This window comes from Planococcus citri, chromosome 5 (assembly GCF_950023065.1).
Source record: "Planococcus citri chromosome 5, ihPlaCitr1.1, whole genome shotgun sequence".
Taxonomy (NCBI): Eukaryota; Metazoa; Arthropoda; class Insecta; order Hemiptera; family Pseudococcidae; genus Planococcus; species Planococcus citri.
The window spans coordinates 68,619,994-68,633,962 of NC_088681.1; the positions used below are offsets into that span (position 1 = coordinate 68,619,994).

Below are 13,969 nucleotides of genomic sequence, written 5' to 3' on the forward strand. Positions count from 1 at the left end.
ACATGTTAAAAAATTTCTTTAAAAATTGTAAAAATACCTAAACATTTTTAACGAGTTTTTTGGTTGTGATTTTGAGCACTTTTTTACGTATTTTGCGCAATTTTAATGTAGTTTTATCAATTTTTGCATCATTTTTCATAATAATTTTCATATGTAGGAATTATTGATGTCATCAAATTTTTTTAGCGTTTTTATTATTTTTCTAATATTTTAAAGCACTTAATATGAAAAATAGAACGATTAAAATGGCTTATCAAATTATTAAACGTTTACCAGTTTTTAGACTTGTCATGACTATGTGTACTAAAATATTACATAGATAACATGAATTTCATGTGATACTTCAACATCATCACATTTTTTTTTTTTTTCAAATTTGTGTAAGTGGTTTTATTGTCAAGCAGAAGCCATTTCAAATTCATGTTTCAAATTTTCCATCAACATAACAAGCTAACAAATTAAATGTCGACTTTTTCTTTGTACCCTCAAGGTCGACGTGCCATGCCAGTTTTTTTTTCAATTTTTTTCAATTTTTTTATATCTAGTTTGGTAAGATACGACGTGCCAATGTTGCGCTTTCAAAGAAAATTTGAAAAATTATGGAGAAAAAAATGATAGACTAATAAGTGAGCAGAATTTTGAAAAAGGATAAAGACCAAAATAATGCTCACAGCGTTTCCCTTATATTCGAGTAGTTACCGGCTTGATTTTGTTTCATATAATAAAAGTACCTACCCCATTTTCTAAGGAATGCTTTTGAACAATATTGGAGGGAGGGAGGGATGAGGGGAGGAAGAAAGCAAAGACCATTTTTGCTGTCACAAATATTTTTGTCAAGTTGAAATATTGATTTTGACTATTTTGTATTCATATATTTCTGCAAGTCTGTAACTTATGAATTTTTTCGCTTTATACCGTCGAGCATTTTATTCAGAGCTGAAGACTCACGATGAAATACATTTATATAAATTTAAAATTGGAGATTTTCATTCATTTTGATCCTAATAAATTACTTTTATATTCGTCATTTGATGATCGTTACATTTTAATCACTAATCAATGGTTTATTTTGAATTTTTTCTTCCAGGTAAGTGTAAATTTTTGTCATCAGATTAAGAGCATATGTAGGTACTTAAGTGGAACATTTTTATTTTAAAATTGATCCAGCATCGATTAAACACTCAGACGAATACCTAAAATATATTTGAGTAATGAAAACTGTGCAGTTCAAGACCTGACAACGATAATAATGATTTTTTTTCAAAGCTGGATAGTTAGAATAGTAGGTACATATTTCTTTAGTTAATTAGGATTCCAATAATATGTAGATTGGATTATTAATTAAAGAAAAAGATAACCACTGTATGCTCTGCGTGACTTTTTGGCTATTTTGCCTTTCTCGAAGTATACAATATCGATGAGAATTTCCTCCAAGTTTTTACATTTTAACATACCTAATGGTTCTTCCTCTACCAACAGTAAAAATCATCAGAACCCCTAAACGACCCCCTCCCCTCGCAACGCACTACTCTTCCCATCAACTCGAGCCACTAATAAGCAGGGTATTTGTTACAACTATCACGAACGCGTATCGTTTAACTTGCTTTAATAATGAACTCTCGAGATGATTTATTCGCCTGCTCGTAACGTTTTAGGCAATTTATTAAACGGAAATGCTCGCGAGTGTACAAATTACCTATACTGGGGGATGTATCTTCGAAATACGTCGTCCAAGTCCTACTAACATTGCGAAAAATTCACTCTGTCGAGCCGAACCGAGCATCTCATTTTTTTTTTGTTGTTGTACGTGACCTCGAATTTTTATTGAATGTGATTGTGTTTGAGGCAGTTGGGTTTAAATTCGTTGTGATCGTAGGAAGTACCTATATAAACTGTCTGAAAGAGGCAATTTAAATCAATGAAAGTGGTATTAAACTTTTCCAATCTCGCTTATTAGTTATTTCTCCTGAACGAGTATTGAATTTTCCATTTTTTTTGTTTTGTTTTGGCATTAAAAATATATGTAAAAATAAGGATAAGAACTCGATGTGCTGAGCTCTCTCTGTGGAATTATGGGAATCACTGCCGTCAAGTTCATGTGATTTTCGCCATTTATCGTTTAAAAGTAAAAGTATTGGAAAAAACGTTGAATTTTGTACAAAATTTATCAGTACACAGGTAAAGGTATTAAGGATGCGTCATTCGTGTTCAATGCTAATGGATATTTAAACGTGTGGAAGTGTTATGTGCAGCTAATCTAAACCTCGAACACAAATTTTTTCAAAAAATACGAACGACTCGTAAGTTGTTCATTAACACGGTTGAGAACTCGAGGTGAAAATATCTGTAAGATTTTATTCGCCATGATTGTGAACGTGAAACAAGGAAGCCTCAGTGGTAAAAGAAGCTTCACAATTTTGGCTAAAAAACCATACCTATGCTATTTAGGTATCCCTTATGCTCTGCCACCTGTCGGAGAATTAAGGTTTCAGGTGAGCTCGATTGTTTATTCTGACAATAACGTATCTACTGTGGATGTGGTTTTTGAGATTTTCATCGTCTCTATGGTATAACCCTTTTTTGTTGATAAAGGCGCCGAAACCACTTCATCAATGGACTGGTGTTTTTGATGCTACCAAAGAGCCATCGCCTTGCCTTCAAAAACCACCTGCTTTGAATATTATTGGTTCAGAGGATTGTTTGTATTTGAACGTGTATGCTCCTGAGGTGAGCTCGTTTAGTGCATTTCTTATCGATATCGAGTCCTCAGGATGGCATTAATGCATTTTTGTTTCAACGATCACTTTGTTAATTACTCAGATATGAGGGGAAAATTTTCAAACCAAAGTTGTGTAGCGTCGATGGAGGGGAAAAGGGAGGAAGGGGCGTTATAGAACAGAGTTATTGCACAACAAAATCGTTTTTTTTAAATTTCTCTCTTATCAAGTGTCGAATGGAGGGAAAGAGGGGGGGGGGGTTGTAAAACAGAGTTATTACACAACAAAATCATTTTTATGAAAATTTTTCTCTTATCAATCATTGTAGTTTTTTGTAATTTTACAAAACAGGTGTGCGCTTACCAAAAGCTTTGTTTTCTCCCATTTTTTTAAAATCATACTTCGAAATTCTCTACTTATTCTGTTCTTCTTACAGTATTTTGTATTTTTTGCTTTTTTTCCTGTTCAATACTCTTTGAGGATGGGGAAATTTTGACCTAAAAATATGTTGACTCATTCCCCCTTCAATTGGAACATGATGAAAAAATTTCCTACCAAAAGTCTTGTGTTTTGACAAAATTGCCAAAATTGCCAAAAGTTAAAGTTCTACCTTTTTTGGCAAAACCTCTACAAAAGTCCAGTTTTATATCTAAATTGTAAAATAGTTCTGCTTTTTTGTCGAACTCTTCACAAAATTCTGCATTTTTATCAAACTTACAAAAAAATACCGCTTCTTTCCCCCCCCCCCCAAAAAAAATTGCAAAAAGTTCCTATTTAAAAAAAAACTTTAAAAAACATTTTTATTTTTTTAGAAAACATCCCGCCAAAAGAAGTCTTGTTTTTTACCAAGAAAAGTTTGGTCATTTTTTCCGTCGAGCTTAAAAAAAGTAATGTTTTACTTACATAAACTTACTTATTAAAAACTCCATTATTCATTTTTATTTTTTTGTAAAATGCCCACACTTTTTTGTCAAACTTGAAAAAAGTCAATTGCTTTTTATCAAATTTGAAAAAAATGCTGCTTTCAGCCAGACTCTTCACAAAGTTCTGTTCTTTGTCAAAATCACAAGAGAGAAAAATTGCAAAAAACTACTGTTTTTTGTCAAACTTGTAAAAAATTCCAAGAATTTTGATTTTTTTCAGTTTTTTGCAGTTCTCTTTGAGAATGGTGGACACTTGACCCTCCCCTCCCCCACACACCAAAATGCAAGATGTGAAAAAAATTCCTATCGAAAGTACTGTTTTCGTTCTGCTTTTGCAAGTTGTCCAGTTCTTCGGACACCTTGTATAACAATAGCCACTTTTTTATTGTACCCCTCCCCCTCCCCCCAAAAAATGTAAAAACAAAAAATGTTCCCACAAATTTTGCTCGAAAATATTTTTACTCCTGTATAGTTTGAAAAGTAGTGCTAGAAAATGCAAAGTGTGGATCCTCTTGAACTTCTGGTGAAAAGTTGACAATTTTTTGATGCCATATGCCATATTATACTCATGACTTGTTTTATCACAGACATTCGCACCGGCAAATTCGCTCAAACCTGTGATGGTGTATATTCATGGGGGTGGGTTTGCCCACGGATCAGGTAATAGTTCGGTATATGGACCAGACTTTCTGTTGGAGTATGATGTTATCGTTGTCACCATAAATTATCGATTGCTGGCCCTCGGTAATAAGAATTTGTAGGATAAAATGACTCTTATTGGGTCATTCCATGTCAACTCAACCAAAAAAAGGCGATTTTGAAAGTCATGTCTTTTGATTTCGCTCAATTTTTTTTTACAATATATACCCCAACAATTTTTTTGGAGTTTTACCCATTGGGGGAGGTTCTGGGGGCTATGGGTGAGGTCGATTTAAAAAACTATGGCTATATTCGTGTTCAACGATATCGAAAACAGACTATTTTATGTGTCACACGAATATGTAACCATTTTTTGGGGGGTTATCCCCCTTTGGGGAAGTGCTGGGGGCTGTGGACGGATCCAACCAAAAATCTGACGTCATATTCGTGTTCAGCGTCACCAAAAACATACTATTCCATGTGTCACACGAACAAAACACTTTTTTGAACTTTTACCCCCTTTTGGGAGGTGCTGGGGACCATGGATGGGCTCCTATCAAAAATCTGACGTCATATTCGTATTCAGCGTCACCAAAAATATACAATTTGATGTATCACATGCCCCAGATTTTCTTTCGAAAGTTTTGCCCAAAATTGGGGGTGGGGGTGCTCCCCCGCCATTAAGAGGTTCCATCTCGAAACTTGAATATTTCGAAGAAGCATCAAAATGAACTTTCAACTTTTGAAAATTTCAAAATGCTTAAAAAGTTTTAAATGCAATGCCCTTTCGAACTGTGAATCAGTTGTGATCAAAGTATCATAGTTTTGGAGAAATGGGCTGCTGAAGTTGAGTACCTCGAGACAATGTGAAAATAATGGAAGCCCCCCCATCCGCCCCCTGAGGGGGCTGGGACCAAACTAATTGCGGGGTTATCACTTACTGGGTGGGTATATATTGTAAAAAAAATTCGAGCGAAAACGAAAGACATGACTCAAAAACGTTGGTTGAGTTGACATGGAATGACCCCCTTGACTTTAATTTTGACTTGAAACTCATCTGATTTTGAAATAATGTATTCGTGTGTAGGATTTCTGAACCTGGGCATTCCCGAATGCCCTGGAAATGTCGGAATAAAAGATCAACTGATGGCTTTGCAATGGATCAAAGATAACATAATTCATTTCGGAGGCGATCCCAACAACATAACTGTATTTGGAGAAAGTGCTGGAGCTTCTTCCGTTCATTATTTAGCGATTTCTCCCGCAACCCAACGTACATAGAATCTATGGTTCTTTAAAAATTAGACTACAACCTACTTAATGACTAAAATAACAATTTGTGCTTTCGTTCAAGCGGGACTATTCCATAAAGCGATCCTTCAAAGTGGATTTTGTTTGGCCTCGTGGTCTCTGGCTTCTAACACTATCGAAACGGCTTTTGAACTTGGTCGCAGATTAGGTTATTTTGGCAATGATCGATTCGAATTGCTCAAACACCTCAGACAGCAACCAGCTAAACAGTTGGTCAGAGTTGCAAATCAGCTGAAGGAGGAACGATCTCAATTAGCTGTATGTGATGCACCCGAGTCGAATAATTCAATATTGCACCTACTTAGTATGTGACTCTAGGGTAGATTTTTTTCGATGCAATTAGGTGCATGAACAAAGCAGATTGGTTTTCGCTCCATCTGTGGAATTCATCAGAGAAGGTGCTATGATCCCGGATCATCCTACCATATTGCAGCAAATAGCTCCTCCTATGCCTATGATTTGGGGTTGTACAGATCTCGAAGGTTTATTAGGAGTTGGTGGTGAGCTATAAAATGAAATTATGACCACCCTCTGTTGCTTTTTGATTAAAAATGAACCAATAAGTATCAATTTCGATGGTTTTTCAGTAATGACCAAAAAAAATCTGGAACTTGTCATGAAAGATGCGTCGGTCCTTTTAAGGAAATATTTCAACATCGATCCGATCCAATTGAACGATAAAACTGCGCAGGTTATGACTCAGTATTTCCACGATGCGCATGCCCCTAGAGCCAAAATACGTTCTTTAAGTAATGTATGTAAAATTTCATCATTTCAGTACCTAGTTATTTTACCTAGTTCCATATTTATTCACTGATGACCCCCCCCCCGTCCCCTATCTCCCTTACTTGATCACATCCTGTTTCAGCTCATCACAGATATATACTTTTACAACATGGAGGATTCATTGGATCACCTCAGTGGCACGTGTTTCCCACCTTTTGTTTACGAATTTAGTTACAATGGGAAGATGAACGTGATGAAAAAATTTTTCTGCATGAAATTAGGAATCCATCTTCCAGGTTTGGTCTTAATAAAATATTCCTCGTATTGTGATGATACGAGTATTTTTCGAATGAGAGTAAATAATGAAATTTGTGTGATTTTGCGTAGGTGCTTGTCACGGTGACGATATTAGTTACCTGTTTCATCGCAAAACCGCCTTCCCTAAGAAAAATTTCGATCAGGGTGATTTAAAAGTGATTGGGAACATGTGCACTTTGTGGACGAATTTCGCAAAATATGGGTAAATTACACTGCATTAGATAGTTTATCCGAGACATCGATATAGTCGTATCTGAAAATGGTATAGAACTGAGATTCTGTTGCAATTCTTGCCAAAGTCGTGAAAAAATGGCAAAAAAAATAGTCTTACTTACTTTTTTTCCAAAATTGAAAAAAACTATTTTTAGCTCTTTTGCAAAATGTCCAAAAAAATCCTAATTTCTGTAGTCGAAATTGCAAAATCTTTTATTTTTTTTAAATACCTGACAAGATTTAGTCCTTATTCTTAAAATAGCTCCACTTCTTCGCCAAAATTGAAAAAAAAAATCAGTTTTTTTTTCAAAATGTCCAAAAAGTAAGGTACTGCTTTTTGCTAAGTCCTATTTCTCTAAAAACTACAAAAATTCGTCCTTTTTAAACCAAACTTGAAAAAATACGTATCTCATCATCCATGACAAACTTGCAACAAAGTTCTTCAAGACAAACTTTCTAAAAAAAAGTACCTAGTGCTTCTTTGGGAAACATGCAAAAAAGTCCTGATTTTCCTAACAAACTTGCTGAAAAAATGCAACCTTTTTTTGGCAATTTTCAAAAGAATGTCTGCTTTCTTTTTGGCAAACTTTCAGAAATGATCATGATTTTTTTTCTTTTTTTTGAATAATAAATACGTCCTGTAAAATCTTGATTTTCTGAAATACTCGCAAAAAAAGTAACAACTGATTTTTTTCTTAAATGTGCAAAAAATTCTCATTTTTTCAAAATTGCTAAAAAAAATTATTTTTCTTTCATAACGTCTAAAAAACGTCCTGGTTTTTGTCGGTTTTGTTTTCATTTTTGATAGTTCTTTTTGTAGAACTTTGACTTGAATAAATTGCAGCCCCTCCTCCCACACCTTCTTGAGAAATTTTCAAAATTTCTTATCAAAACTTCTACTTTTTCATATTTTTTTGAACCCAACTTTGAAATTTTTTCTATTCTTTTTATCAGCATTTTTCATTCCTCTCTATCTAGGTTTTCTTTTTGAGTAGAAACTTTGAATGAGGGAAAAAAGTCAAGAATACTGTTAGTCCGGCATATGACAATAGGAGTAATTGCAGCCCCCCCCCGCCGATCATCCGGGACAACTTTTTTCTTGAAAGGGACATCCTAAGGAACATTTAAAAGCAAACTTGCCCAAAAAAAAGTTGGCTCTACTTACAAAATGGCGGCCATTTTGGTTGACAGGTCAGCCGAAATCGCAGATTTTGCGTTTCAACATAGGACTTGCACGACATTTTTCAAATTTTACAAAGATAGATCGAAAGATCATGCAAAAATTCATCACCTGTCAAAATTTCAAGTGCTAAAGTGCGTTTTTCGATTTTTGGTGAATTTTTGAAAATCGAATTTAGGCCAAAAATTAGGGAAAAAATCAAAATTTTACCAAATTGACCAAGAAAGCTGAAATTTGGGATATACCCTATTTTCATCGATTGAAAACGGTTTCAACTCGTTTTGAGCAGTTCTGGAGCCTCCAGCAGATTTTTGAAACTCGAAATTCCCACAAAATTCCATCAAATTGGAATTGTAAAGCTAAAATTTATTCTAAAAACCAGTTTCAATACGCTACGAAGTACTGCAGGTGAATTTCAAGTCGTTTATGAGCCTCCATGCGACTTTTTGAAAATTCCTGAAGCCTCCAGCAGATTTTTGAAACTTTAAATTTTCATAAAATTTCATCAAATGGAGATGGAAAGCTGAAATTTACTCTACACTCCAATTTGAACACCCTCTGAAGACAACTTCAGGGAGGTTCAAGTCATTTTAGAGCCTCCAGCGATTTTTTTGAAAATTACCGGAGCCTCCAGTAGATTTTTGAAACTTTGAAATTTCCTCAACATTTATCAAATGGAGTTGGCAAGCTGAAATTTACTTCGGAGATTACATGGCGGTTTCAAATGAAGCTTCCAGTTACTTTTAGGAAATTTCAATTTTCCAAAAAAAACGCCATACAACGTTTCAAAAAGTCGCTGGAGGCTCCAAAACGACTTGAAATCCACCAGCACTCAACTTCGTAGCGTATTGAAATTAGTTTGCAGAATGAATTTCGACTCTCCATCTCAGTTTGATGAAATTTTGGGAAATTTCAAGTTTCAAAAATCTACTGGAGGCTCCGGTAATTTTCAAAAAAATCGCTGGAGGCTCTAAAATGACTTGAACCTCCCTGAAGTTGTCTTCAGAGGGTGTTAAAATTGGAGTGTAGAGTAAATTTCTGCTTTCCATCTCCATTTGATGAAATTTTATGAAAATTTAAAGTTTCAAAAATCTGCTGGAGGCTTCAGGAATTTTCAAAAAGTCGCATGGAGGCTCATAAACGACTTGAAATTCACCTGCAGTACTTTGTAGCGTATTGAAACTGGTTTTTAGAATAAATTTTAGCTTTACAATTCCAATTTGATGGAATTTTGTGGGAATTTCGAGTTTCAAAAATCTGCTGGAGGCTCCAGAACTGCTCAAAACGAGTTGAAACCGTTTTCAATCGATGAAAATAGGGTATATCCCAAATTTCAGCTTTCTTGGTCAATTTGGTAAAATTTTGATTTTTCCCTCATTTTTGGCCTAAATTCGATTTTCAAAAATTCACCAAAAATCGAAAAACGCACTTTAGCACTTGAAATTTTGACAGGTGATAAATTTTTGCATGATCTTGCGATCTACCTTTGTAAATTTTGAAAAATGTCGTGCAAGTCCTATGTTGAAACGCAAAATCTGCGATTTCGGCTGACCTGTCAATCAAAATGGCTGCCATTTTGTAAGTAAGGCAAACTTTTTTTGGGCAAGTTTGCTTTAAAATGTTCCTTAGGATGTCCCCTTCAAGAAAAAAGTTGTCCTGGAGGATCGGCGGGGGGGTGCAATCACTCCTATTGTCATATGCCGGACTATCAACTTTTTTACATTTCTTCAACGCAACTCTGAAATTTTTTTGTACTTTTTTCAGAATTTTTTATTTTTCTCTCGAGTTTTTTTAAAAATATAAAATAAATTTGAACTGGAGTAATTATGTATTTCTTGCTTTGCATTTTGTCCCGTTTGTAAGCCAACTTGAAATTATTTGCAAAACTTTGAATTCAGAAATATCCTGAATTTTTATGTTTTTCTATCATTTCTGCAGATTCCAAATCTGCGGAGATACCCTGAATGGAAGATGGGTTAATATTATACGTAAGAAAGAAATCTTTGCATTCCGACATGTGAACTCAAAAATTTTGAAATATTGAATTTGAATCTGTGCCTATTAAAAAAAATATCAGAAGCTGAAAATCCAACTATGGGTCGTTGTAACTTTAAATTTTGGGCTTAGCGGCCAATTTTTATGAGGAAACTAGCAAACCCGTTAATCGCGCATACTGCGCGATTCTTCAAAACGTAATTGTATATTATTTTAAAAATTCAGTAACTAATATCTACTTAGAATGATCACAATTTTTTTCACGGTTAATCATTTTTTAAAATTAGTGCAAATGAAAGATAATGTGCCTTTTCATGTGCGCAAATTGTGAAGATCTTCAACCTCAATCTATTTTATTTATTGAATAATCACATCTTACCAAGTCTCCATGATTCATGGATACTTCGTAAGTAGAAATTTTCAATTCCTCCATGATAATATACTTATGCTTTTTTTTGTGGATGATTACTTATGAAGTCTCCATGATTCATGGGTAGGTATAAGCTTATATCCAGCTTTTTAAAGTTCTGTGTTGAACTTTAGCAAATTTTCTCTAAAACCTGTCAAGATTTATATTTTTGTAAAGCTCTTTCAAGGTACACAATATATAGTTACCTCTGTGTATTCATCAAATACACAGAGTATAGGTCAAATATTGCATGTCACAAAATTTTGAGCTTTAGCTTAACTTTTACCATCAACATTTGAATATTTCTAAAAAAAAAGCAAAAGCTCAAAACTTTGTGACATGTGGTATTTGACCTAAAATAACAACCTTTTGATAGAAAGGCTTCAAAGTGTAGGTGTGCAAGTTCATGTTGAAAGTATGAAGAATTGTGTAGTAAGCTTACTTATGTTGTACCCTGAAAGATCCAAGTTAAAATCAATTTTTTGTTGTAATTTCACTTCACATTTTAAAATTTAGTAAATGGTGTTTTGAGCTTTTTTTAGCTCATGGTGAAAATTGTTGAACTTTCAACATAACCCTGCATAGTGCATATCTACTATTTAAAACCTTTCTATCGAGTGACTGTTTATCAAAATCAGTTTTGCTGTTGCAGAGATCTTGCTGTGACAAAAAATTGTTATAACGAACTTTCAAACATTCCCTGTACTTTAGCTGACAATTTTCCAAAGTTTTTTACTGTCTAGAATGGTTTTTTCGTGATGATCTTTCAAAGTACAATCTGTATTTATTTTTTTACACATGAAATAAGATCAAATACTACATGGCCAAAACTTTCAAGCTTTCACATAGCTTTGACCACAGACTTTTGTAAGCTTTTTTTCTTCAAGATTTGTCTTTTTGTGATGCTCTTTTAAGGTATATATTATACAAACTTTTTTGCATTCGTTGAAGCCGTTGAGTCTAGGATTAACATCAATTATTGAGCTTTTTTGAGCTTTATGGCACAACTTTTTTGTGAACTATTTTTTTCAACATTTGACTTTTTTTGATGCTCTTTCAAGGTATAATATACGTACTACTGTGTATATATCGAATGCGCTACAAATGGGCTAAAATCAATTATTGAGCTTTTTTGAGCTTTACAACACAACTTCTCGAACTTTTGATTAAAACCTGCACATCTACGGGTCAGAACGCTTTTTTTGAGACATCGCCGAGCAAAATTGGTTCAGCCGTTGCTGAGATCCTAGAGTCAAAAGAATCCAGTCATAATTGAGCTTTTCTGAGCTTTTTACAGTACAGCTTTTTTTGTAAACATTTTTCTTCAACATTTGACTTCTTTTGATGCTCTTTCAAGGTATAATAATCGTACTATATACTGTGTTTATGTCAAATACACTACATATGGGCTAAAATCAATTATTGAGCTTTTTTGAGCTTTATGGCACAACTTTTTTGTAAACTTTTTTTTCGACATTGGACTTCTTTTGATGCTCTTTCAAGCTATAATAATCGTACTACTGTGTATACATCGAATGCGCTACATATAGGCTAAAATCAACTATTGAGCTTTTTTGAGCTTTAAAGCACAACTTTTTTGTGAACTTTTTTCTTCAACATTTGACTTCTTTTGATGGTCTTTCAAGGTGTAGTATACGTACTACTGTGTATACGTCGAATGCGCTACGTATAAGCTAAAATCAATTATTGAGCTTTTTTGAGCTTTACGGCGCAACTTTTTGAACTTTTGAATAAAACCTGCACATCTACGGGTCAAAAGCTTTTTTTTGAGACATCGTCGATCAAAATTGGTTCAGCCGTTCCTGAGATCTCAGAGTCAAAAGAATCCGGTCATAATTTTAATATATAGATAAGGTCGTCTTCTGTTATGGAAGCTTTGAAAATTTTGAAAAAAAATGCTCAAAATTTTTGGGACTTTGAAGACTTGTTTCCTAATTTTGTACCTTCATATTTTCTTATGAAAAATAAATGAATTCATTTTTTGAATATTACAGAAATCCAGTGAACGCAACGTGGCGTCCATACACCAGAGGTAACCCATGTTACTTGAAAATTGATGAAAATATACAACTGGTGAATGGTCCATTGCGAGGATATCGGCCCCAAGCGTTGAAAAATATATTAGGACCGTACAGTATGAAGATGTTAACAAATTGATATTTTTATCTTATTCATATGCACGCTTTTAAGGGATGTCTTTACCCATTATTTCAATAAACACGTGTGTTGTCAAGTTTCGTATCAGTATTTTTTTTTGGGGGGGGGGGGGTAAATTATTCCAGAGCAGAAATCACGTCACGTGTAGGAAAACTCATCACTATTAGAACAATAATTCGATACGAAAGTCCGAAGGATAAATACATACGTCTACATATCATCTAACGCGTAATCTGATGAAAACTGACGCGAGTCTGACATGTAAATGTTAACCCGTGATGTTATTTTGCGAGATAATTTGGAAATTTCAAATCTTATTCTGTAATTAAATTCGCATACACGAGTATATAGCTCTCTTATATAAACGATTAATTGTAGCTGAGCGATAGCAACCTTGATTAAAGTACGATGTCGCAATAATCGACTATCTAAGGTGTTCTATGTTGATATTTTTATTATTTTTTTAAGTCGAGTATGAAGTGGAAAGTGCGACAAAATATTCCATCGAATCGTAGGTATTATATTACTAGGGGGCTACGCCCCCTGAGCCGCTTCGCGGCTCCAACCCCCGGCTCGCGCCCTCGCTTCGCTCGGGCTGCTCGCATGGCCCTCGCTTCGCTCAGGCTTTACCTCTTCCTTTCACTCAACAGCTCGCGCCCTCGCTTCGCTCGGGCTGCTCGCCTGATCTTCACGTTGCTCAAGCCTCTTACTCTTGTTTTCATACAGTCATAAAAAATGTAACTAAGAAGCTCGAAAACAAATGAAAGAACCCTCAAGAAATAAGTTTTTTGGATTTTTGACCGAGGTCCACCACTTCAAAAAATTTGAAAAAAAATACCTATGTACTTTGGTTTGCACCACTTTTAGGTTTAAAGTAATAGCAGATTAAAATTATTTTCTTTTCGGCTTTTTGCCTGGCATACAGTCCATGAAATTTGTAAAAAATCTACGAATTCACCTTCCCTATTTCTATACACCACAGAAGTTTAAAATTCTATTTTTTTTTTTTTTTTTTTTGGTTCCCCAAAAGATACTCTGCGATTTATTAATTTGATAACATATTCTTGAACATATGAATATTTTCAAAATTTGGGCTTTAAAAAACCTATTCACTCAGTGATGGGATATCAAAATTGTATTTTCCCCCTTATCTTCGATTTTAGAAGCGGGAAATTCCCCACTTTTTCCGACAAAAATTCATGATATTATTTCCCTTGGTTTTCCCATTTTTTTGAAATTAAAATTACGAAAAAAGTACCTACTAATAAAAAAACAAAAAAAGAAAAAAGTGAGGAAAAAATAAAAATCACAACTGCTAATTTTAAAACTTTGGTATAAAAAATGGTCCGATATTATTATA

General features: G+C 34.2%; 2 protein-coding genes across 2 annotated transcripts in view; one reads left to right on the forward strand and one right to left on the reverse strand.

The window, feature by feature from the left end:
• kek2 (kekkon 2) overlaps positions 1-13,969 on the reverse strand; it is a 597,210-nt gene that overhangs the window by 337,369 nt on the left and 245,872 nt on the right. The gene's annotated exons all lie outside the window — the stretch shown is intronic.
• Positions 2,054-12,685, forward strand: LOC135849350 (esterase FE4-like). Its single transcript, XM_065369739.1, has 10 exons — positions 2,054-2,492; positions 2,593-2,727; positions 4,228-4,384; positions 5,367-5,552; positions 5,634-5,848; positions 5,934-6,090; positions 6,178-6,344; positions 6,459-6,612; positions 6,704-6,836; positions 12,447-12,685. The coding sequence occupies exons 1-10, from the start codon at positions 2,364-2,366 to the stop codon at positions 12,607-12,609; spliced, it is 1,596 nt and encodes a 531-aa protein (XP_065225811.1). The 5' UTR covers positions 2,054-2,363; the 3' UTR covers positions 12,610-12,685.